This window comes from Sus scrofa, chromosome 15 (genome assembly GCF_000003025.6).
Source record: "Sus scrofa isolate TJ Tabasco breed Duroc chromosome 15, Sscrofa11.1, whole genome shotgun sequence".
NCBI classification, from domain to species: domain Eukaryota; kingdom Metazoa; phylum Chordata; class Mammalia; order Artiodactyla; family Suidae; genus Sus; species Sus scrofa.
Genome location: NC_010457.5, coordinates 139,160,804 through 139,186,213, shown reverse-complemented (window position 1 = coordinate 139,186,213; position 25,410 = coordinate 139,160,804). Strand labels below are relative to the sequence as shown.

Sequence of the window (25,410 nt, the reverse complement as noted above, 5' to 3'; positions counted from 1 at the left end):
AATCTGTGGAGTTCTAAAAAATAATTTTTTCACAGTATTGCAGAAATTCTATTCCATCGAATACCTGACGAGACTTCCTGATTTAATCCAAGGTCAGATTTTTGGCTCTTCTGCTCGGTACTACCGATTGGTGACTGTACAATGCAAATTTTCATAATGGTAATAATTTTCGAGAGGTGCAAGAAAGAACGGTTGGGGTTTTTTCCATTCCAAATTTGGATTAGGGTGGTATATAAGCCCAAGAAAATCCTTATGGAAACTCATGGGGAAATGGAAGAATACATGAGAGAGGGAGAAGACAAAGAAGGAAGAGGAGGGGGAAGAAGAAGTGCACAGGCCAAGGAGGAGGACAAGGGGAAGGAAGGTTTGAGATAGAAGAAGATAAGAGCCTGAAAATAAGAGGAGAAGTCCTGCTACTTGGGGAGGAGCCCCCGTCAATTGGCTGTGAGCTTGTGGCCCAGTCTCCACAGGGCCTCCTTCACCTCCTTGTTCCGCAGACTGTAGATGAGGGGGTTGAGCACGGGGATGACCAGGGTGTAGAAGACAGAGACCACCTTGCCCTGCTCCATGGACTCCACCGCTCCCGGCTGGGCATACATGACAAAAAGGGTCCCATAAAAGAGGGACACGGCCGTCATGTGGGAGCCACAGGTGGAGAAGAGCTTGTGTCTGCCTGCTCCCGAGCGCATCCTCAGGATGGTCACGGTGATGTAGGCATAGGAGATGAGGACCCCGAGTGTGGTGCCCACGATGATGAGCCCGCAGATGCCAAACAGGACCAGCTCATTGATGGCTGTGTCAGCACAGGCAAGCAGGAGCAGCGGGGGCACATCGCAGAAGAAGTGGTTGATGTGGTTGGAGCTGCAGAAGGGGAGGCTGAATGTGAAGCTGGTCTGCAGAATGGCGTTGAGGCAGCCTCCACCGTAGCAGCCCAGCATGAACCGGGCACAGGCCATGGGGCACATGGTGATGGGATAGTGTAGGGGGCTGCAGATGGCCAGGAAGCGGTCATAGGCCATCACGGCCAGGAGGAATCCCTCAGTGGTGATCATCAGAGAGATGAGGAAGAACTGGGAGGCACAGCCCCCGAAGGAGATGACCTTGGCTGAGGACAGGAAGTTGGCCAGGGCCTTGGGGTAGATGACAGATGAGTAGCACAGGTCCAGGAAGGAGAGGTTCTTGAGGAAGAAGTACATCGGGGAGTGCAGACGGGCGTCCAGGGTGATGACCACGATCATGGTGAGGTTCCCCAGGACGGCGGCCAAGTACAGGGCCAGGAAGAGGGCAAAGAGCAGGGCCTGGGTCTGCAGCCCACCCTGAAACCCCTCCAGCACAAACTCCTGCAGAGGCTTCCCTGAGAGGTTTCCATTTCCATGAGGTGGCATGGTCCTGAGCTGGTGATGGGGTTAATATTGGGTGGGAGGCAATTAGTGGGAGCAGAGCAAAGTCATAAGGTCATCCTTCCCTTGGAGCACTAGGACACTCAGTGCCCATCACACACTGACTAGAAACCACCTGCTGTGCCGTCTTATTCCCAAAGAGCTCAGACAGACCTGAAATGGGAAACATTCCCTCTGATTCACCAATTTGTAGGTATGCTTGGAGCCCTCCTTCTGTGGGAGACTGAGCTGCTGCTCTGGGGTGGTTCCAGGTTTTGCAGAGCTGATTTCCTAGATGGTAAGGCTATCTTACATCTCCTCATCCTTCCTGAAGGACATACTTTCCCTACCCAGGTGATGCTTCTGAGTTGTTCCTTTTCTTCAACTTGCTAGCGTATCTAATCTTGCACTCTGCAAGCGTGATTCTACCTATTCTTTAAATACACAAATAGTGAAAATAATAAATACATGAATTGCTGAAAAAAAAAATCAAGTTCCCTTCATGGTGCAGTGGGAACAAATCTGACTAGGAACAATGAGGTTTCAGGTCCTGCCTCACTCAGTGGGTTAAGGGTCTTGTTGCTGTGAGCTGAGGTGTAGGTCACAGATGCGGCTCAGATCTGGCATTGCTGTGGCTCTGTCATAGGCTGGAAACTACAGCTCTGATTTGACCCTTAGCCTGGGAACCTCCACATGCTGTGGGTGTGGTCCAGAAAAGACAAAAATTAAATATAAATAAATAAATAGATAGATAGATACATGATAGATAGATAGATACGTAGATAGGTAGATAGATAGATAGATAGATTGATAGATAGATAGATAGATAGATAGATAGATAGATACATACATACATACATACATACATACATACATACAGTGAAAGCACCTCAGCTCATCAGCGCTTAACTCAGTGATTGCAGGAACTCCCATCTAGTCTCGGAGCAGATCAGGCACCATCCCTCACCAGGCTAATGTGGGTATTGTGTCTGTCACCCCATTAGGCCCTGAGACCTGTCTCTGTTTCTTTGTCTCTGAGATTGGTCCATGGTGGCTACCATCAGCAGAGCCCTCTGAATCCTTGTGCATCCGAGGGCACCTTTCTAAAATGTCCAGATGTAGGACCATTTATAGAGAGGGGAATGTCCATCTCCATGGTGAGAAGCAGCAGAGCAGGGGCTGTGACACGTTCAGAATACGGGCATGCCACATGCTTACCCGTTCTTGGGTCCATGTCCCTGGCTGCTCAGCACACCCTGTGGGACTGATGGCTTCCAGCAATGGGAGTCACCAATGCTGTCACATCTACTTCAGTGTCTGAGGCATCCTGTTGGGTGCTGCCCCCTGTCCCAGTCCAGACCTACGTGTCTGCCCTGAGGAGAGCTGACCACACACTCACAAGGGACATGGGATCACCTGTGCGCTGGTCAGAGGAATGGTCAGAGGAGACCCATCCTCAAGAGGGAGCACTGAGTGAACAAGGTGAGTGCAGAGCCAGCGTGCCTCCCAGGGAGCAGAGGGCAGTTTTTGATTTCAGAGCACATTCCAGGTTTTCTGGCGGTCACATCTGCAGGATCAGGGAGCTGTTTGTCTTTGAAGGCGTGACCAGTTGGGAGTGGGGGTGCGCAGGCAGAGGCCGGTGTGTCAGTGGTGCCTGTGGAGGAGCGATGAGCCTCACATTCTGTGTTCTCTCTCAGCCTGATGTTCTCTTAAAGATGGTCTGTGAGAGATGCCACTATGCAACCAGAGAGCAGGTGGTGGGAACTGTGGGTTGTCCCGTTTTCCTCTCCTGGGGGACTTGATTCCAACCGTCACAGGAGAGCAGAAGGGGACAGTTTCACCTTGGAGGCCCAGAGAGTGTCTCAGGGTCCTTGCTGGCGCCAAGGGTGGAGGTCCTACCAAGTTGGCCCCCACCCCTGTACCCGCAGCCCCATCCTGTGCACAGACACTCACATTCACGATGGCCACACCCTGGCCAGCCACCTCTGCCCACCTGTCTGCTCATGTATTCAATGGAGCCACTGTTGCCTAGTGGTCATTATTCACCCAGCACCCCCAGGTTGGCTCCTAAGTCCCCTGATTTACCCAGCTTCATGTTCTGGGACTGTCTCCCTCGGGTCATCACAACACTGATCCATAAGAAGCCTAGGGAGCACCAGAAGAAAGATTTGTATTTTCAACGGCAAAGTCAAGCTCTTGGCTTGGTTTGCTAAAAAGCAAACGCGCACAGTCCCCTGTCTTTCTGAGACTGTCTGTGGGTTTTCATGGTGGCTCCACTGAGCCTGCCTTTGAGTCTGAGCCTGAGACATAACTTCCCAGGTGAAGCAAAAGAATCCAGGCTGCCTGTGAGCATCTATTTATAATGTCTTCATCTCAGGCTTTCATCGCAACAACTTGTTAATCAAGTCTGAGGCACTATAGCACCAGCATCGCCTGGAGACTGTCTGAGGTGCAGAATCTCAGACCACACAATTGAAGCCCACATTTGTATGAAACCATACCCCATTCTTTCTACTGTCATGAAAGTTCAGACCTGCTGCCCTCCCTGACCCTGCCTGGTGGTGTGGGGAGGTGGAGATGGTGTGGTTCAGGCTCCCGGGACTCACCTGTCAGTGACTAGTGACCCGCATCCTGCTGAGCGATGGCTGCCCTGCTCCTGTGATGTCAGGAGTGGTGTGAATCACTGAAGACCCTGTGCTCCTGGGTGGACGGGTCTCCTGAGCTGGTCTGTGCTGATGACAATAACGTGGCACCAAACAACCTGCCACTTTCTGCTCATCTCCGGCTTCGTTTGCAGTGCAGGGGAAGCGGGTGGTGGCAGAGGATGGGAATGGGTTCCCGTAAAAGGCAGGCCAGGTGCTTCAAGTTCTTGCTGCAGGAAACTGATGGGTCTTGGTTGAAGTATGAGATGGGATGGACTCAACTCACCTGCCCTTATATGGCTTGACCCCTTGGCTGACTAGGGTTCCTGGGACTTTCCAATTTGAAACTCTGCTGGGAAGATTTGTTCCACTTGACACAAGTGGGACTCAATGCCTCAAAGGACCAGTTAAGGGCGCCTTGGTCTTCTGAGTGCACTGGGACTCCCAACTCCCTGGGTCCCATGAAAATGAGGTCCTGTGACCAATCTTCATCCAACACATTTCAGCCCAAGACAAGGGGGGCAGGGAGCCTGAAATCCCTCTGCAAGCACTGAGGTCCAACAGGAGAGAAGCAAGACCACTCAGAGGGACCCAGGGCCCATCCTGGCAAAGGCATTCCCTGTGCAGCAGCTGTATCCAACATTGGCCCCCAGTTCCTCCTCCTCTGTGTCATCTGCCCCTGTGCTTGTGAGAAACAGTGACATGTAAGCGTCTGTGTCTGGGGAAGCAGCACAGCCCTTTCTCAGCCCTAGTGTGGCCCTTCCCCCAATGCAGACTGAGTAAATATATGTGGTAAAGAAAATATTTTAATCCTGGACAGAAATCCAAAATCAAATTATAAAGCTGCTTTATGTTGAAGGTAGAGGATGCATGAAATCCAAAAGCTGGAGAAATTTGAGCCAAGAAGTACCTAAGAAAACTAAGGCTGTTGTGGCTCGATAATCATTAGATGAAATAGATTTCAGGAGAAAAAGTTGGCTCATGAATGGACATTTCATAACGAAAATGTTTAATTCAACTGGATGCTGTGAAAAATTGAAAGATGTACACAACTTATAAAGATCCTAAATATCAACTTATAACGATCCTACATCAAAGTTGATAGAATGAAAATGAAATGCAAACATCCAAATCATGGTTGATATTTTACCATGCTTTTATCAGTAGCTGATAAAATTAATGGAAGCATTAGGTCTTATGTTAGGACCTTCATATGGCACAGGTGTGATTGTAAAGAGACAGAAGGAAAGAAAAGAACAAAAGAACGAAAGAACGAAGGAAAGAAAGAAGGAAAGAAGGAAGGAAGGAAGGAAGGAAGGAAGGAAGGAAGGAAAGAAAGAATCTTTTGTAAAACTTAACAAGGAATCACTAAAAAAAAAATTCTTTTGGTCTTTTTAGGGCTGCACCCGTGACATTTGGTGTTTCCCAGGCTAGGGGTCCAATGAGAGCTGTAGATTTCAGTGTGCACCAGAGCCGCAGCAGTGCCAGATCCTTAACCCACTGAACAAGGCCAGGGATCAAACCCACATCCTCATGGTTCCTAGTCAGATTCGTTTCTGCTGTAGCACAATGAGAACTCCAAGAAAAACTTCTTAATGAAAGTTTGATTCTCTTGTTTAGTGGCCTAGTAGGTGATCTCTCCTGGAGAATGTTCCTTATGCACCTGACAAAATAGTGTGTTTTTCTGTTTTTGGATAAAATGTTCGTGAAAATCAATGAATTCCATCTGTCCCAGTATATCCTTTAGTGCAGGGTTTCCTTACTGATTTTCCGTCTAGACGATCTTTCCGTTAATGAAAGCTGGAGGTTAAGGTCCCCTGTTATTGTGGCATTATTGTTCATTTATCCCTTCATATTTGTTAATATTTGCTTTGGTTTCGCTGCTTCTATTTGGACTGTGTGCCTCTTTGGAAGTGTTATGTCTTCTTGTTGGATCGATGTCCTGAATATGACCCCAGATGCACAGAAGTCAAATGAAAAATATTCAACAGTGACCTCATTACAATGAAAAGTCAGTGGCATTATGGGACCTCAGAAGAGTGAAAAAGCAACCTCTGAGATTGGAGAAAATATTTCCAAATCTCATACCTGACATCAGAGTATAAAAAGATCTCCTACAATCAAAAACCAATAATGCAATGGAAATTTTGCCAAGAACATACATACATATTTTTCTAAATATGATCTCCATGTGGCCAACGAAGACATGGGAAAATGCAGAGTTCTGTCCATGATGCAGAGGGATAAGGACTTGCCATTGTCCCTGCAGAGCCTCAGGTGGCTACTGAGGTACAGCTTTGACTGAGGCCCAGTCAGTGGGTTAAGGATCTAGTGCTGCCACAGCTGTTGCATAGGCTCAGATTTGATCCCAGGGCCTGAAACTTCCTTATGCTGCACCAAGTATATGTATTCGGATATATGCATAAGAATAATTTCCATTTGTGAAATGAAACTCAAAACCAATGACATAATCCTCTACAATTATTAGGATGGCTCCTGTTTTAAAAAAAAGTTTCTATGTTTACTAGGAGTTGGAGAAGTTGGAACATTCTTGTCCTGTTGATGGGAATGCACAATTTAGGTACAGACACTATGGAAGTACTTTGGAGGTTCCCCTCAACTTAAAAAGTGTTTACTATACGATCCAGGCATCACAGGTTTGTGTGTATATTCACCCAAAATTTGGAGCTGCAACTATACGAGATAATTGCATATGCATATACATAGCAGCATTATTCACCAATGGCAAAAGGTAGGAGCCATCCAAATAGTCATCGATGGATGAATAGACCAACTGTGGAAAATACGTTGAATGGAATTGTGTTCAACTTGTAAAAAGATGAAACTACCGTCATTTGAGGGTAACATGGATGAATCCTGAGGACACTATGCCAAGTGCTATAACCAGACACAAAAGGACAAATCCTATGTGTTTTACGTATCGGAGGTATCTGAAGTAGTGACTTTCATGGAGGCAGCTAGTAAGATGTTGGTTCTCAGGAGGTGGAGCTGAGGGGAAAGAGGGGGTTGTTGAAGGGTGTGCAGTTCAATTTTAGAAAAGGGTGAAACTTCAGGTCTGGAGATCTATTACACAACAAGGTGAATGTACATTGCACGGCTGAAATATACCTTTAAAGTAGTTCCAACAAAAGCAATATTTAGAAAACAATTTAAAATTTTAAGCATTTGGGAAATTTAACAAGGCATCAGAATTCAAACTACAATATGGTCTTCACATTTAAGGTGTTTGTTCTACACTTAAACATACCTAAAGCAATGCCAGGGCTACAGTGGAATTGAAGAAGGGGTTACCAGTGACCTCAAATTACAGTCAAGCCGTACATGTGTACTGAGAACCTTCTATGTGGCAGCAGCATGCAAAGCGTGTATGGGACCAAGAGACCAGTTCTATCATTGCCCAGTGACCTTCACCCAAATCTGAAATGTAAGTAACATAGACATGGTATAATCTGTGGAGTTCTAAAAAATAATTTTTCACAGTATTGCAGAAATTCTATTCCATCGAATACCTGACGAGACTTCCTGATTTAATCCAAGGTCAGATTTTTGGCTCTTCTGCTCGGTACTACCGATTGGTGACTGTACAATGCAAATTTTCATAATGGTGATAATTTTTGAGAGGTGCAAGAAAGAACGGTTGGGGTTTTTTCCATTCCAAATTTGGATTAGGATGGTATATAAGCCCAAGAAAATCCTTATGGAAACTCATGGGGAAATGGAAGAATACATGAGAGAGGGAGAAGACAATGAAGGAAGAGGAGGGGGAAGAAGAAGTGCACAGGCCAAGGAGGAGGACAAGGGAAGGAAGGTTTGAGATAGAAGAAGATAAGAGCCTGAAAATAAGAGGAGAAGTCCTGCTACTTGGGGAGGAGCCCCCGTCACTTGGCTGTGAGCTTGTGGCCCAGTCTCCGCAGGGCCTCCTTCACCTCCTTGTTCCGCAGACTGTAGATGAGGGGGTTGAGCACGGGATGACCAGGGTGTAGAAGACAGAGACCACCTTGCCCTGCTCCATGGACTCCACCGCTCCCGGCTGGGCATACATGACAAAAAGGGTCCCATAAAAGAGGGACACGGCCGTCATGTGGGAGCCACAGGTGGAGAAGAGCTTGTGCCTGCCTGCTCCCGAGCGCATCCTCAGGATGGTCACGGTGATGTAGGCATAGGAGATGAGGACCCCGAGTGTGGTGCCCACGATGAAGAGCCCGCAGATGCCAAACAGGACCAGCTCATTGATGGCTGTGTCAGCACAGGCAAGCAGGAGCAGCGGGGGCACATCGCAGAAGAAGTGGTTGATGTGGTTGGAGCTGCAGAAGGGAGGCTGAATGTGAAGCTGGTCTGCAGGATGGCGTTGAGGCACCCTCCACCATAGCAGCCCAGCACGAACTGGGCACAGGCCATGGGCACATGGTGATGGGATAGTGTAGGGGGCTGCAGATGGCCAGGAAGCGGTCATAGGCCATCACGGCCAGGAGGAATCCCTCAGTGGTGATCATCAGAGAGATGAGGAAAACTGGGAGGCACAGCCCCCGAAGGAGATGACCTTGGCTGAGGACAGGAAGTTGGCCAGGGCCTTGGGGTAGATGACAGATGAGTAGCACAGGTCCAGGAAGGAGAGGTTCTTGAGGAAGAAGTACATCGGGGAGTGCAGACGGGCGTCCAGGGTGATGACCACGATCATGGTGAGGTTCCCCAGGATGGCGGCCAAGTACAGGGCCAGGAAGAGGGCAAAGAGCAAGGCCTGGGTCTGCAGCCCACCCTGGAACCCCTCCAGCACAAACTCCTGCAGAGGCTTCCCTGAGAGGTTTCCATTTCCATGAGGTGGCATGGTCCTGAGCTGGTGATGGGGTTAATATTGGGTGGGAGGCAATTAGTGGGAGCAGAGCAAAGTCATAAGGTCATCCTTCCCTTGGAGCACTAGGACACTCAGTGCCCATCACACACTGACTAGAAACCACCTGCTGTGCCGTCTTATTCCCAAAGAGCTCAGACAGACCTGAAATGGGAAACATTCCCTCTGATTCACCAATTTGTAGGTATGCTTGGAGCCCTCCTTCTGTGGGAGACTGAGCTGCTGCTCTGGGGTGGTTCCAGGTTTTGCAGAGCTGATTTCCTAGATGGTAAGGCTATCTTACATCTCCTCATCCTTCCTGAAGGACATACTTTCCCTACCCAGGTGATGCTTCTGAGTTGTTCCTTTTCTTCAACTTGCTAGCGTATCTAATCTTGCACTCTGCAAGCGTGATTCTACCTATTCTTTAAATACACAAATAGTGAAAATAATAAATACATGAATTGCTGAAAAAAAAAATCAAGTTCCCTTCATGGTGCAGTGGGAACAAATCTGACTAGAACAATGAGGTTTCAGGTCCTGCCTCACTCAGTGGTTAAGGGTCTTGTTGCTGTGAGCTGAGGTGTAGGTCACAGATGCGGCTCAGATCTGGCATTGCTGTGGCTCTGTCATAGGCTGGAAACTACAGCTCTGATTTGACCCTTAGCCTGGGAACCTCCACATGCTGTGGGTGTGGTCCAGAAAAGACAAAAATTAAATATAAATAAATAAATAGATAGATAGATACATGATAGATAGATAGATTGATAGATAGATAGATAGATAGATAGATAGATAGATAGATAGATACATACATACATACATACATACATACATACACTACATACATACAGTGAAAGCACCTCAGCTCATCAGCGCTTAACTCAGTGATTGCAGGAACTCCCATCTAGTCTCGGAGCAGATCAGGCACCATCCCTCACCAGGCTAATGTGGGTATTGTGTCTGTCACCCCATTAGGCCCTGAGACCTGTCTCTGTTTCTTTGTCTCTGAGATTGGTCCATGGTGGCTACCATCAGCAGAGCCCTCTGAATCCTTGTGCATCCGAGGCACCTTTCTAAAATGTCCAGATGTAGACCATTTATAGAGAGGGGAATGTCCATCTCCATGGTGAGAAGCAGCAGAGCAGGGCTGTGACACGTTCAGAATACGGGCATGCCACATGCTTACCCGTTCTTGGGTCCATGTCCCTGGCTGCTCAGCACACCCTGTGGGACTGATGGCTTCCAGCAATGGAGTCACCAATGCTGTCACATCTACTTCAGTGTCTGAGGCATCCTGTTGGGTGCTGCCCCCTGTCCCAGTCCAGACCTACGTGTCTGCCCTGAGGAGAGCTGACCACACACTCACAAGGGACATGGATCACCTGTGCGCTGGTCAGAGGAATGGTCAGAGGAGACCCATCCTCAAGAGGGAGCACTGAGTGAACAAGGTGAGTGCAGAGCCAGCGTGCCTCCCAGGGAGCAGAGGGCAGTTTTGATTTCAGAGCACATTCCAGGTTTTCTGGCGGTCACATCTGCAGGATCAGGAGCTGTTTGTCTTTGAAGGCGTGACCAGTTGGAGTGGGGGTGCGCAGGCAGAGGCCGGTGTGTCAGTGTGCCTGTGGAGGACGATGAGCCTAACATTCTGTGTTCTCTCTCAGCCTGATGTTCTCTTAAAGATGGTCTGTGAGAGATGCCACTATGCAACCAGAGAGCAGGTGGTGGGAACTGTGGGTTGTCCCGTTTTCCTCTCCTGGGGGACTTGATTCCAACCGTCACAGGAGAACAGAAGGGACAGTTTCACCTTGGAGGCCCAGAGAGTGTCTCAGGTCCTTGCTGGCGCCAAGGTGGAGGTCCTACCAAGTTGGCCCCCACCCCTGTACCCGCAGCCCCATCCTGTGCACAGACACTCACATTCACGATGGCCACACCCTGCCAGCCACCTCTGCCCACCTGTCTGCTCATGTATTCAATGGAGCCACTGTTGCCTAGTGGTCATTATTCACCCAGCACCCCAGGTTGGCTCCTAAGTCCCCTGATTTACCCAGCTTCATGTTCTGGGACTGTCTCCCTCGGGTCATCACAACACTGATCCATAAGAAGCCTAGGGAGCACCAGAAGAAAGATTTGTATTTTCAACGGCAAAGTCAAGCTCTTGGCTTGGTTTGCTAAAAAGCAAACGCGCACAGTCCCCTGTCTTTCTGAGACTGTCTGTGGTTTTCATGGTGGCTCCACTGAGCCTGCCTTTGAGTCTGAGCCTGAGACATAACTTCCCAGGTGAAGCAAAAGAATCCAGGCTGCCTGTGAGCATCTATTTATAATGTCTTCATCTCAGGCTTTCATCGCAACAACTTGTTAATCAAGTCTGAGGCACTATAGCACCAGCATCGCCTGGAGACTGTCTGAGGTGCAGAATCTCAGACCACACAATGAAGCCCACATTTGTATGAAACCATACCCCATTCTTTCTACTGTCATGAAAGTTCAGACCTGCTGCCCTCCCTGACCCTGCCTGGTGGTGTGGGGAGGTGGAGATGGTGTGGTTCAGGCTCCCGGGACTCACCTGTCAGTGACTAGTGACCCGCATCCTGCTGAGCGATGGCTGCCCTGCTCCTGTGATGTCAGGAGTGGTGTGAATCACTGAAGACCCTGTGCTCCTGGGTGGACGGGTCTCCTGAGCTGGTCTGTGCTGATGACAATAACGTGGCACCAAACAACCTGCCACTTTCTGCTCATCTCCGGCTTCGTTTGCAGTGCAGGGGAAGCGGGTGGTGGCAGAGGATGGGAATGGGTTCCCGTAAAAGGCAGGCCAGGTGCTTCAAGTTCTTGCTGCAGGAAACTGATGGTCTTGGTTGAAGTATGAGATGGGATGGACTCAACTCACCTGCCCTTATATGGCTTGACCCCTTGGCTGACTAGGGTTCCTGGACTTTCCAATTTGAAACTCTGCTGGAAGATTTGTTCCACTTGACACAAGTGGGACTCAATGCCTCAAAGGACCAGTTAAGGGCGCCTTGGTCTTCTGAGTGCACTGGGACTCCCAACTCCCTGGGTCCCATGAAAATGAGGTCCTGTGACCAATCTTCATCCAACACATTTCAGCCCAAGACAAGGGGGCAGGAGCCTGAAATCCCTCTGCAAGCACTGAGTCCAACAGGAGAGAAGCAAGACCACTCAGAGGGACCCAGGGCCCATCCTGGCAAAGGCATTCCCTGTGCAGCAGCTGTATCCAACATTGGCCCCCAGTTCCTCCTCCTCTGTGTCATCTGCCCCTGTGCTTGTGAGAAACAGTACATGTAAGCGTCTGTGTCTGGGAAGCAGCACAGCCCTTTCTCAGCCCTAGTGTGGCCCTTCCCCCAATGCAGACTGAGTAAATATATGTGGTAAAGAAAATATTTAATCCTGGACAGAAATCCAAAATCAAATTATAAAGCTGCTTTATGTTGAAGGTAGAGGATGCATGAAATCCAAAAGCTGGAGAAATTTGAGCCAAGAAGTACCTAAGAAAACTAAGGCTGTTGTGGCTCGATAATCATTAGATGAAATAGATTTCAGGAGAAAAAGTTGGCTCATGAATGGACATTTCATAACGAAAATGTTTAATTCAACTGGATCTGTGAAAAATTGAAAGATGTACACAACTTATAAAGATCCTAAATATCAACTTATAACGATCCTACATCAAAGTTGATAGAATGAAAATGAAATGCAAACATCCAAATCATGGTTGATATTTTACCATGCTTTTATCAGTAGCTGATAAAATTAATGAAGCATTAGTCTTATGTTAGGACCTTCATATGGCACAGGTGTGATTGTAAAGAGACAGAAGGAAAGAAAAGAACAAAAGAACGAAAGAACGAAGGAAAGAAAGAAGGAAAGAAGGAAGGAAGGAAGAAGGAAGGAAGGAAGGAAGGAAGGAAGGAAGGAAGGAAGAAGGAAAGAAAGAATCTTTTGTAAAACTTAACAAGGAATCACTAAAAAAAAATTCTTTTGGTCTTTTTAGGGCTGCACCCGTGATTTGGTGTTTCCCAGGCTAGGGGTCCAATGAGAGCTGTAGATTTCAGTGTGCACCAGAGCCGCAGCAGTGCCAGATCCTTAACCCACTGAACAAGGCCAGGGATCAAACCCACATCCTCATGGTTCCTAGTCAGATTCATTTCTGCTGTAGCACAATGAGAACTCCAAGAAAAACTTCTTAATGAAAGTTTGATTCTCTTGTTTAGTGGCCTAGTAGGTGATCTCTCCTGGAGAATGTTCCTTATGCACCTGACAAAATAGTGTGTTTTTCTGTTTTTGGATAAAATGTTCGTGAAAATCAATGAATTCCATCTGTCCCAGTATATCCTTTAGTGCAGGGTTTCCTTACTGATTTTCCGTCTAGACGATCTTCCGTTAATGAAAGCTGGAGGTTAAGGTCCCCTGTTATTGTGGCATTATTGTTCATTTATCCCTTCATATTTGTTAATATTTGCTTTGGTTTCGCTGCTTCTATATGCACTGTGTGCCTCTTTGGAAGTGTTATGTCTTCTTGTTGGATCGATGTCCTGAATATGACCCCAGATGCACAGAAGTCAAATGAAAAATATTCAACAGTGACCTCATTACAATGAAAAGTCAGTGGCATTATGGGACCTCAGAAGAGTGAAAAAGCAACCTCTGAGATTGGAGAAAATATTTCCAAATCTCATACCTGACATCAGAGTATAAAAAGATCTCCTACAATCAAAAACCAATAATGCAATGGAAATTTTGCCAAGAACATACACACATATTTTTCTAAATATGATCTCCATGTGGCCAACGAAGACATGGGAAAATGCAGAGTTCTGTCCATGATGCAGAGGATAAGGACTTGCCATTGTCCCTGCAGAGCCTCAGGTGGCTACTGAGGTACAGCTTTGACTGAGGCCCAGTCAGTGGGTTAAGGATCTAGTGCTGCCACAGCTGTTGCATAGGCTCAGATTTGATCCCAGGGCCTGAAACTTCCTTATGCTGCACCAAGTATATGTATTCGGATATATGCATAAGAATAATTTCCATTTGTGAAATGAAACTCAAAACCAATGACATAATCCTCTACAATTATTAGGATGGCTCCTGTTTTAAAAAAAAGTTTCTATGTTTACTAGGAGTTGGAGAAGTTGGAACATTCTTGTCCTGTTGATGGGAATGCACAATTTAGGTACAGACACTATGGAAGTACTTTGGAGGTTCCCCTCAACTTAAAAAGTGTTTACTATACGATCCAGGCATCACAGGTTTGTGTGTATATTCACCCAAAATTTGGAGCTGCAACTATACGAGATAATTGCATATGCATATACATAGCAGCATTATTCACCAATGGCAAAAGGTAGGAGCCATCCAAATAGTCATCGATGGATGAATAGACCAACTGTGGAAAATACGTTGAATGGAATTGTGTTCAACTTGTAAAAAGATGAAACTACCGTCATTTGAGGGTAACATGGATGAATCCTGAGGACACTATGCCAAGTGCTATAACCAGACACAAAAGGACAAATCCTATGTGTTTTACGTATCGGAGGTATCTGAAGTAGTGACTTTCATGGAGGCAGCTAGTAAGATGTTGGTTCTCAGGAGGTGGAGCTGAGGGGAAAGAGGGGGTTGTTGAAGGGTGTGCAGTTCAATTTTAGAAAAGGGTGAAACTTCAGGTCTGGAGATCTATTACACAACAAGGTGAATGTACATTGCACGGCTGAAATATACCTTTAAAGTAGTTCCAAAAAAAGCAATATTTTAGAAAACAATTTAAAATTTTTAAGCATTTGGGAAATTTAACAAGGCATCAGAATTCAAACTACAATATGGTCTTCACATTTAAGGTGTTTGTTCTACACTTAAACATACCTAAAGCAATGCCAGGGCTACAGTGGAATTGAAGAAGGGGTTACCAGTGACCTCAAATTACAGTCAAGCCGTACATGTGTACTGAGAACCTTCTATGTGGCAGCAGCATGCAAAGCGTGTATGGGACCAAGAGACCAGTTCTATCATTGCCCAGTGACCTTCACCCAAATCTGAAATGTAAGTAACATAGACATGGTATAATCTGTGGAGTTCTAAAAAATAATTTTTTCACAGTATTGCAGAAATTCTATTCCATCGAATACCTGACGAGACTTCCTGATTTAATCCAAGGTCAGATTTTTGGCTCTTCTGCTCGGTACTACCGATTGGTGACTGTACAATGCAAATTTTCATAATGGTGATAATTTTTGAGAGGTGCAAGAAAGAACGGTTGGGGTTTTTTCCATTCCAAATTTGGATTAGGATGGTATATAAGCCCAAGAAAATCCTTATGGAAACTCATGGGGAAATGGAAGAATACATGAGAGAGGGAGAAGACAATGAAGGAAGAGGAGGGGGAAGAAGAAGTGCACAGGCCAAGGAGGAGGACAAGGGGAAGGAAGGTTTGAGATAGAAGAAGATAAGAGCCTGAAAATAAGAGGAGAAGTCCTGCTACTTGGGGAGGAGCCCCCGTCACTTGGCTGTGAGCTTGTGGCCCAGTCTCCGCAGGGCCTCCTTCACCTCCTTGTTCCGCAGACTGTAGATGAGGGGGTTGAGCACGGGGATGACCAGGGTGTAGAAGACAGAGACCACCTTGCCCTGCTCCATGGACTCCACCGCTCCCGGCTGGGCATACATGACAAAAAGGGTCCCATAAAAGAGGGACACGGCCGTCATGTGGGAGCCACAGGTGGAGAAGAGCTTGTGTCTGCCTGCTCCTGAGCGCATCCTCAGGATGGTCATGGTGATGTAGGCATAGGAGATGAGGACCCGAGTGTGGTGCCCACGATGAAGAGCCCGCAGATGCCAAACAGGACCAGCTCGTTGATGGCTGTGTCAGCACAGGCAAGCAGGAGCAGCGGGGGCACATCGCAGAAGAAGTGGTTGATGTGGTTGGAGCTGCAGAAGGGGAGGCTGAATGTGAAGCTGGTCTGCAGGATGGCGTTGAGGCACCCTCCACCATAGCAGCCCAGCACGAACTGGGCACAGGCCATGGGGCACATGGTGATGGGATAGTGTAGGGGGCTGCAGATGGCCAGGAAGCGGTCATAGGCCATCACGGCCAGGAGGAATCCCTCAGTGGTGATCATCAGAGAGATGAGGAAGAACTGGGAGGCACAGCCCCCGAAGGAGATGACCTTGGCTGAGGACAGGAAGTTGGCCAGGGCCTTGGGGTAGATGACAGATGAGTAGCACAGGTCCAGGAAGGAGAGGTTCTTGAGGAAGAAGTACATCGGGGAGTGCAGACGGGCGTCCAGGGTGATGACCACGATCATGGTGAGGTTCCCCAGGATGGCGGCCAAGTACAGGGCCAGGAAGAGGGCAAAGAGCAGGCCTGGGTCTGCAGCCCACCCTGAAACCCCTCCAGCACAAACTCCTGCAGAGGCTTCCCTGAGAGGTTTCCATTTCCATGAGGTGGCATGGTCCTGAGCTGGTGATGGGGTTAATATTGGGTGGGAGGCAATTAGTGGGAGCAGAGCAAAGTCATAAGGTCATCCTTCCCTTGGAGCACTAGGACACTCAGTGCCCATCACACACTGACTAGAAACCACCTGCTGTGCCGTCTTATTCCCAAAGAGCTCAGACAGACTGAAATGGGAAACATTCCCTCTGATTCACCAATTTGTAGGTATGCTTGGAGCCCTCCTTCTGTGGGAGACTGAGCTGCTGCTCTGGGGTGGTTCCAGGTTTTGCAGAGCTGATTTCCTAGATGGTAAGGCTATCTTACATCTCCTCATCCTTCCTGAAGGACATACTTTCCCTACCCAGGTGATGCTTCTGAGTTGTTCCTTTTCTTCAACTTGCTAGCGTATCTAATCTTGCACTCTGCAAGCGTGATTCTACCTATTCTTTAAATACACAAATAGTGAAAATAATAAATACATGAATTGCTGAAAAAAAAAATCAAGTTCCCTTCATGGTGCAGTGGGAACAAATCTGACTAGGAACAATGAGGTTTCAGGTCCTGCCTCACTCAGTGGGTTAAGGGTCTTGTTGCTGTGAGCTGAGGTGTAGGTCACAGATGCGGCTCAGATCTGGCATTGCTGTGGCTCTGTCATAGGCTGGAAACTACAGCTCTGATTTGACCCTTAGCCTGGGAACCTCCACATGCTGTGGGTGTGGTCCAGAAAAGACAAAAATTAAATATAAATAAATAAATAGATAGATAGATACATGATAGATAGATAGATTGATAGATAGATAGATAGATAGATAGATAGATAGATAGATAGATAGATACATACATACATACATACATACATACATACATACATACATACATACAGTGAAAGCACCTCAGCTCATCAGCGCTTAACTCAGTGATTGCAGGAACTCCCATCTAGTCTCGGAGCAGATCAGGCACCATCCCTCACCAGGCTAATGTGGGTATTGTGTCTGTCACCCCATTAGGCCCTGAGACCTGTCTCTGTTTCTTTGTCTCTGAGATTGGTCCATGGTGGCTACCATCAGCAGAGCCCTCTGAATCCTTGTGCATCCGAGGGCACCTTTCTAAAATGTCCAGATGTAGGACCATTTATAGAGAGGGGAATGTCCATCTCCATGGTGAGAAGCAGCAGAGCAGGGGCTGTGACACGTTCAGAATACGGGCATGCCACATGCTTACCCGTTCTTGGGTCCATGTCCCTGGCTGCTCAGCACACCCTGTGGGACTGATGGCTTCCAGCAATGGGAGTCACCAATGCTGTCACATCTACTTCAGTGTCTGAGGCATCCTGTTGGGTGCTGCCCCCTGTCCCAGTCCAGACCTACGTGTCTGCCCTGAGGAGAGCTGACCACACACTCACAAGGGACATGGGATCACCTGTGCGCTGGTCAGAGGAATGGTCAGAGGAGACCCATCCTCAAGAGGGAGCACTGAGTGAACAAGGTGAGTGCAGAGCCAGCGTGCCTCCCAGGGAGCAGAGGGCAGTTTTTGATTTCAGAGCACATTCCAGGTTTTCTGGCGGTCACATCTGCAGGATCAGGGAGCTGTTTGTCTTTGAAGGCGTGACCAGTTGGGAGTGGGGGTGCGCAGGCAGAGGCCGGTGTGTCAGTGGTGCCTGTGGAGGAGCGATGAGCCTAACATTCTGTGTTCTCTCTCAGCCTGATGTTCTCTTAAAGATGGTCTGTGAGAGATGCCACTATGCAACCAGAGAGCAGGTGGTGGGAACTGTGGGTTGTCCCGTTTTCCTCTCCTGGGGGACTTGATTCCAACCGTCACAGGAGACAGAAGGGGACAGTTTCACCTTGGAGGCCCAGAGAGTGTCTCAGGGTCCTTGCTGGGCCAAGGGTGGAGGTCCTACCAAGTTGGCCCCCACCCCTGTACCCGCAGCCCCATCCTGTGCACAGACACTCACATTCACGATGGCCACACCCTGGCCAGCCACCTCTGCCCACCTGTCTGCTCATGTATTCAATGGAGCCACTGTTGCCTAGTGGTCATTATTCACCCAGCACCCCCAGGTTGGCTCCTAAGTCCCCTGATTTACCCAGCTTCATGTTCTGGGACTGTCTCCCTCGGGTAATCACAACACTGATCCATAAGAAGCCTAGGGAGCACCAGAAGAAAGATTTGTATTTCAACGGCAAAGTCAAGCTCTTGGCTTGGTTTGCTAAAAAGCAAACGCGCACAGTCCCCTGTCTTTCTGAGACTGTCTGTGGGTTTTCATGGTGGCTCCACTGAGCCTGCCTTTGAGTCTGAGCCTGAGACATAACTTCCCAGGTGAAGCAAAAGAATCCAGGCTGCCTGTGAGCATCTATTTATAATGTCTTCATCTCAGGCTTTCATCGCAACAACTTGTTAATCAAGTCTGAGGCACTATAGCACCAGCATCGCCTGGAGACTGTCTGAGGTGCAGAATCTCAGACCACACAATTGAAGCCCACATTTGTATGAAACCATACCCCATTCTTTCTACTGTCATGAAAGTTCAGACCTGCTGCCCTCCCTGACCCTGCCTGGTGGTGTGGGGAGGTGGAGATGGTGTGGTTCAGGCTCCCGGGACTCACCTTGTCAGTGACTAGTGACCCGCATCCTGCTGAGCGATGGCTGCCCTGCTCCTGTGATGTCAGGAGTGGTGTGAATCCCTGAAGACCCTGTGCTCCTGGGTGGACGGGTCTCCTGAGCTGGTCTGTGCTGATGACAATAACGTGGCACCAAACAACCTGCCACTTTCTGCTCATCTCCGGCTTCGTTTGCAGTGCAGGGGAAGCGGTGGTGGCAGAGGATGGGAATGGGTTCCCGTAAAAGGCAGGCCAGTGCTTCAAGTTCTTGCTGCAGGAAACTGATGGGTCTTGGTTGAAGTATGAGATGGGATGGACTCAACTCACCTGCCCTTATATGGCTTGACCCCTTGGCTGACTAGGGTTCCTGGGACTTTCCAATTTGAAACTCTGCTGGAAGATTTGTTCCACTTGACACAAGTGGGACTCAATGCCTCAAAGGACCAGTTAAGGCGCCTTGGTCTTCTGAGTGCACTGGGACTCCCAACTCCCTGGGTCCCATGAAAATGAGGTCCTGTGACCAATCTTCATCCAACACATTTCAGCCCAAGACAAGGGGGGCAGGGAGCCTGAAATCCCTCTGCAAGCACTGAGGTCCAACAGGAGAGAAGCAAGACCACTCAGAGGGACCCAGGGCCCATCCTGGCAAAGGCATTCCCTGTGCAGCAGCTGTATCCAACATTGGCCCCCAGTTCCTCCTCCTCTGTGTCATCTGCCCCTGTGCTTGTGAGAAACAGTGACATGTAAGCGTCTGTGTCTGGGGAAGCAGCACAGCCCTTTCTCAGCCCTAGTGTGGCCCTTCCCCCAATGCAGACTGAGTAAATATATGTGGTAAAGAAAATATTTTAATCCTGGACAGAAATCCAAAATCAAATTATAAAGCTGCTTTATGTTGAAGGTAGAGGATGCATGAAATCCAAAAGCTGGAGAAATTTGAGCCAAGAAGTACCTAAGAAACTAAGGCTGTTGTGGCTCGATAATCATTAGATGAAATAGATTTCAGGAGAAAAAGTTGGCTCATGAATGGACATTTCATAACGAAAATGTTAATTCAACTGGATGCTGTGAAAAATTGAAAGATGTACACAACTTATAAAGATCCTAAATATCAACTTATAACGATCCTACATCAAAGTTGATAGAATGAAAATGAAATGCAAACATCCAAATCATGGTTGATATTTTACCATGCTTTATCAGTAGCTGATAAAATTAATGGAAGATTAGGTCTTATTTAGGACCTTCATATGGCACAGTGTGATTGTAAAGAGACAGAAGGAAAGAAAAGAACAAAAGAACGAAAGAACGAAGGAAAGAAAGAAGGAAAGAAGGAAGGAAGGAAGGAAGGAAGGAAGGAAGGAAGGAAGGAAGGAAGGAAGGAAGGAAGGAAAGAAAGAATCTTTTGTAAAACTTAACAAGGAATCACTAAAAAAAAATTCTTTTGGTCTTTTTAGGGCTGCACCCGTGATATTTGGTGTTTCCCAGGCTAGGGTCCAATGAGAGCTGTAGATTTCAGTGTGCCACCAGAGCCGCAGCAGTGCCAGATCCTTAACCCACTGAACAAGGCCAGGGATCAAACCCACATCCTCATGGTTCCTAGTCAGATTCATTTCTGCTGTAGCACAATGAGAACTCCAAGAAAAACTTCTTAATGAAAGTTTGATTCTCTGTTTAGTGGCCTAGTAGGTGATCTCTCCTGGAGAATGTTCCTTATGCACCTGACAAAATAGTGTGTTTTTCTGTTTTTGGATAAAATGTTCGTGAAAATCAATGAATTCCATCTGTCCCAGTATATCCTTTAGTGCAGGGTTTCCTTACTGATTTCCGTCTAGACGATCTTCCGTTAATGAAAGCTGGAGGTTAAGGTCCCCTGTTATTGTGGCATTATTGTTCATTTATCCCTTCATATTTGTTAATATTTGCTTTGGTTTCGCTGCTTCTATATGCACTGTGTGCCTCTTGGAAGTGTTATGTCTTCTTGTTGGATCGATGTCCTGAATATGACCCCAGATGCACAGAAGTCAAATGAAAAATATTCAACAGTGACCTCATTACAATGAAAAGTCAGTGGCATTATGGGACCTCAGAAGAGTGAAAAAGCAACCTCTGAGATTGGAGAAAATATTTCCAAATCTCATACCTGACATCAGAGTATAAAAAGATCTCCTACAATCAAAAACCAATAATGCAATGGAAATTTTGCCAAGAACATACACACATATTTTTCTAAATATGATCTCCATGTGGCCAACGAAGACATGGGAAAATGCAGAGTTCTGTCCATGATGCAGAGGGATAAGGACTTGCCATTGTCCCTGCAGAGCCTCAGTGGCTACTGAGGTACAGCTTTGACTGAGGCCCAGTCAGTGGGTTAAGGATCTAGTGCTGCCACAGCTGTTGCATAGGCTCAGATTTGATCCCAGGGCCTGAAACTTCCTTATGCTGCACCAAGTATATGTATTCGGATATATGCATAAGAATAATTTCCATTTGTGAAATGAAACTCAAAAACCAATGACATAATCCTCTACAATTATTAGGATGGCTCCTGTTTTAAAAAAAAGTTTCTATGTTTACTAGGAGTTGGAGAAGTTGGAACATTCTTGTCCTGTTGATGGGAATGCACAATTTAGGTACAGACACTATGGAAGTACTTTGGAGGTTCCCCTCAACTTAAAAAGTGTTTACTATACGATCCAGGCATCACAGGTTTGTGTGTATATTCACCCAAAATTTGGAGCTGCAACTATACGAGATAATTGCATATGCATATACATAGCAGCATTATTCACCAATGGCAAAAGGTAGGAGCCATCCAAATAGTCATCGATGGATGAATAGACCAACTGTGGAAAATACGTTGAATGGAATTGTGTTCAACTTGTAAAAAGATGAAACTACCGTCATTTGAGGGTAACATGGATGAATCCTGAGGACACTATGCCAAGTGCTATAACCAGACACAAAAGGACAAATCCTATGTGTTTTACGTATCGGAGGTATCTGAAGTAGTGACTTTCATGGAGGCAGCTAGTAAGATGTTGGTTCTCAGGAGGTGGAGCTGAGGGGAAAGAGGGGGTTGTTGAAGGGTGTGCAGTTCAATTTTAGAAAGGGTGAAACTTCAGGTCTGGAGATCTATTACACAACAAGGTGAATGTACATTGCACGGCTGAAATATACCTTTAAAGTAGTTCCAAAAAAAGCAATATTTTAGAAAACAATTTAAAATTTTTAAGCATTTGGGAAATTTAACAAGGCATCAGAATTCAAACTACAATATGGTCTTCACATTTAAGGTGTTTGTTCTACACTTAAACATACCTAAAGCAATGCCAGGGCTACAGTGGAATTGAAGAAGGGGTTACCAGTGACCTCAAATTACAGTCAAGCCGTACATGTGTACTGAGAACCTTCTATGTGGCAGCAGCATGCAAAGCGTGTATGGGACCAAGAGACCAGTTCTATCATTGCCCAGTGACCTTCACCCAAATCTGAAATGTAAGTAACATAGACATGGTATAATCTGTGGAGTTCTAAAAAATAATTTTTTCACAGTATTGCAGAAATTCTATTCCATCGAATACCTGACGAGACTTCCTGATTTAATCCAAGGTCAGATTTTGGCTCTTCTGCTCGGTACTACCGATTGGTGACTGTACAATGCAAATTTCATAATGGTGATAATTTTTGAGAGGTGCAAGAAAGAACGGTTGGGGTTTTTTCCATTCCAAATTTGGATTAGGATGGTATATAAGCCCAAGAAAATCCTTATGGAAACTCATGGGGAAATGGAAGAATACATGAGAGAGGGAGAAGACAATGAAGGAAGAGGAGGGGAAGAAGAAGTGCACAGGCCAAGGAGGAGGACAAGGGGAAGGAAGGTTTGAGATAGAAGAAGATAAGAGCCTGAAAATAAGAGGAGAAGTCCTGCTACTTGGGGAGGAGCCCCCGTCACTTGGCTGTGAGCTTGTGGCCCAGTCTCCGCAGGGCCTCCTTCACCTCCTTGTTCCGCAGACTGTAGATGAGGGGGTTGAGCACGGGATGACCAGGGTGTAGAAGACAGAGACCACCTTGCCTGCTCCATGGACTCCACCGCTCCCGGCTGGGCATACATGACAAAAAGGGTCCCATAAAAGAGGGACACGGCCGTCATGTGGGAGCCACAGGTGGAGAAGAGCTTGTGTCTGCCTGCTCCTGAGCGCATCCTCAGGATGGTCATGGTGATGTAGGCATAGGAGATGAGGACCCGAGTGTGGTGCCCACGATGAAGAGCCCGCAGATGCCAAACAGGACCAGCTCGTTGATGGCTGTGTCAGCACAGGCAAGCAGGAGCAGCGGGGGCACATCGCAGAAGAAGTGGTTGATGTGGTTGGAGCTGCAGAAGGGGAGGCTGAATGTGAAGCTGGTCTGCAGGATGGCGTTGAGGCACCCTCCACCATAGCAGCCCAGCACGAACTGGGCACAGGCCATGGGGCACATGGTGATGGGATAGTGTAGGGGGCTGCAGATGGCCAGGAAGCGGTCATAGGCCATCACGGCCAGGAGGAATCCCTCAGTGGTGATCATCAGAGAGATGAGGAAGAACTGGGAGGCACAGCCCCCGAAGGAGATGACCTTGGCTGAGGACAGGAAGTTGGCCAGGCCTTGGGGTAGATGACAGATGAGTAGCACAGGTCCAGGAAGGAGAGGTTCTTGAGGAAGAAGTACATCGGGGAGTGCAGACGGGCGTCCAGGGTGATGACCACGATCATGGTGAGGTTCCCCAGGATGGCGGCCAAGTACAGGGCCAGGAAGAGGGCAAAGAGCAGGGCCTGGGTCTGCAGCCCACCCTGAAACCCCTCCAGCACAAACTCCTGCAGAGGCTTCCCTGAGAGGTTTCCATTTCATGAGGTGGCATGGTCCTGAGCTGGTGATGGGGTTAATATTGGGTGGGAGGCAATTAGTGGGAGCAGAGCAAAGTCATAAGGTCATCCTTCCCTTGGAGCACTAGGACACTCAGTGCCCATCACACACTGACTAGAAACCACCTGCTGTGCCGTCTTATTCCCAAAGAGCTCAGACAGACCTGAAATGGGAAACATTCCCTCTGATTCACCAATTGTAGGTATGCTTGGAGCCCTCCTTCTGTGGGAGACTGAGCTGCTGCTCTGGGGTGGTTCCAGGTTTTGCAGAGCTGATTTCCTAGATGGTAAGGCTATCTTACATCTCCTCATCCTTCCTGAAGGACATACTTTCCCTACCCAGGTGATGCTTCTGAGTTGTTCCTTTTCTTCAACTTGCTAGCGTATCTAATCTTGCACTCTGCAAGCGTGATTCTACCTATTCTTTAAATACACAAATAGTGAAAATAATAAATACATGAATTGCTGAAAAAAAAAATCAAGTTCCCTTCATGGTGCAGTGGGAACAAATCTGACTAGGAACAATGAGGTTTCAGGTCCTGCCTCACTCAGTGGGTTAAGGGTCTTGTTGCTGTGAGCTGAGGTGTAGGTCACAGATGCGGCTCAGATCTGGCATTGCTGTGGCTCTGTCATAGGCTGGAAACTACAGCTCTGATTTGACCCTTAGCCTGGGAACCTCCACATGCTGTGGGTGTGGTCCAGAAAAGACAAAAATTAAATATAAATAAATAAATAGATAGATAGATACATGATAGATAGATAGATACGTAGATAGGTAGATAGATAGATAGATTGATAGATAGATAGATAGATAGATAGATAGATAGATACATACATACATACATACATACATACATACATACATACATACATACAGTGAAAGCACCTCAGCTCATCAGCGCTTAACTCAGTGATTGCAGGAACTCCCATCTAGTCTCGGAGCAGATCAGGCACCATCCCTCACCAGGCTAATGTGGGTATTGTGTCTGTCACCCCATTAGGCCCTGAGACCTGTCTCTGTTTCTTTGTCTCTGAGATTGGTCCATGGTGGCTACCATCAGCAGAGCCCTCTGAATCCTTGTGCATCCGAGGGCACCTTTCTAAAATGTCCAGATGTAGGACCATTTATAGAGAGGGGAATGTCCATCTCCATGGTGAGAAGCAGCAGAGCAGGGGCTGTGACACGTTCAGAATACGGGCATGCCACATGCTTACCCGTTCTTGGGTCCATGTCCCTGGCTGCTCAGCACACCCTGTGGGACTGATGGCTTCCAGCAATGGGAGTCACCAATGCTGTCACATCTACTTCAGTGTCTGAGGCATCCTGTTGGGTGCTGCCCCTGTCCCAGTCCAGACCTACGTGTCTGCCCTGAGGAGAGCTGACCACACACTCACAAGGGACATGGGATCACCTGTGCGCTGGTCAGAGGAATGGTCAGAGGAGACCCATCCTCAAGAGGGAGCACTGAGTGAACAAGGTGAGTGCAGAGCCAGCGTGCCTCCCAGGGAGCAGAGGGCAGTTTTTGATTTCAGAGCACATTCCAGGTTTTCTGGCGGTCACATCTGCAGGATCAGGGAGCTGTTTGTCTTTGAAGGCGTGA

The 25,410-nt window shown here is 47.5% G+C and overlaps 1 protein-coding gene and 3 pseudogenes across 1 annotated transcript; all 4 read right to left on the bottom strand.

The window, feature by feature from the left end:
* LOC110257159 (olfactory receptor 12-like) lies at positions 325 to 1,692 on the bottom strand. The gene has a single exon (XM_021076081.1). It carries the CDS (start codon positions 1,383 to 1,385, stop codon positions 435 to 437), a length of 951 nt encoding a protein of 316 aa, XP_020931740.1. The 5' UTR covers positions 1,386 to 1,692; the 3' UTR covers positions 325 to 434.
* LOC110256927 lies at positions 7,876 to 9,174 on the bottom strand (annotated as a pseudogene).
* On the bottom strand, positions 15,180 to 16,460 carry LOC100522524 (annotated as a pseudogene).
* On the bottom strand, positions 22,751 to 23,791 carry LOC110256925 (annotated as a pseudogene).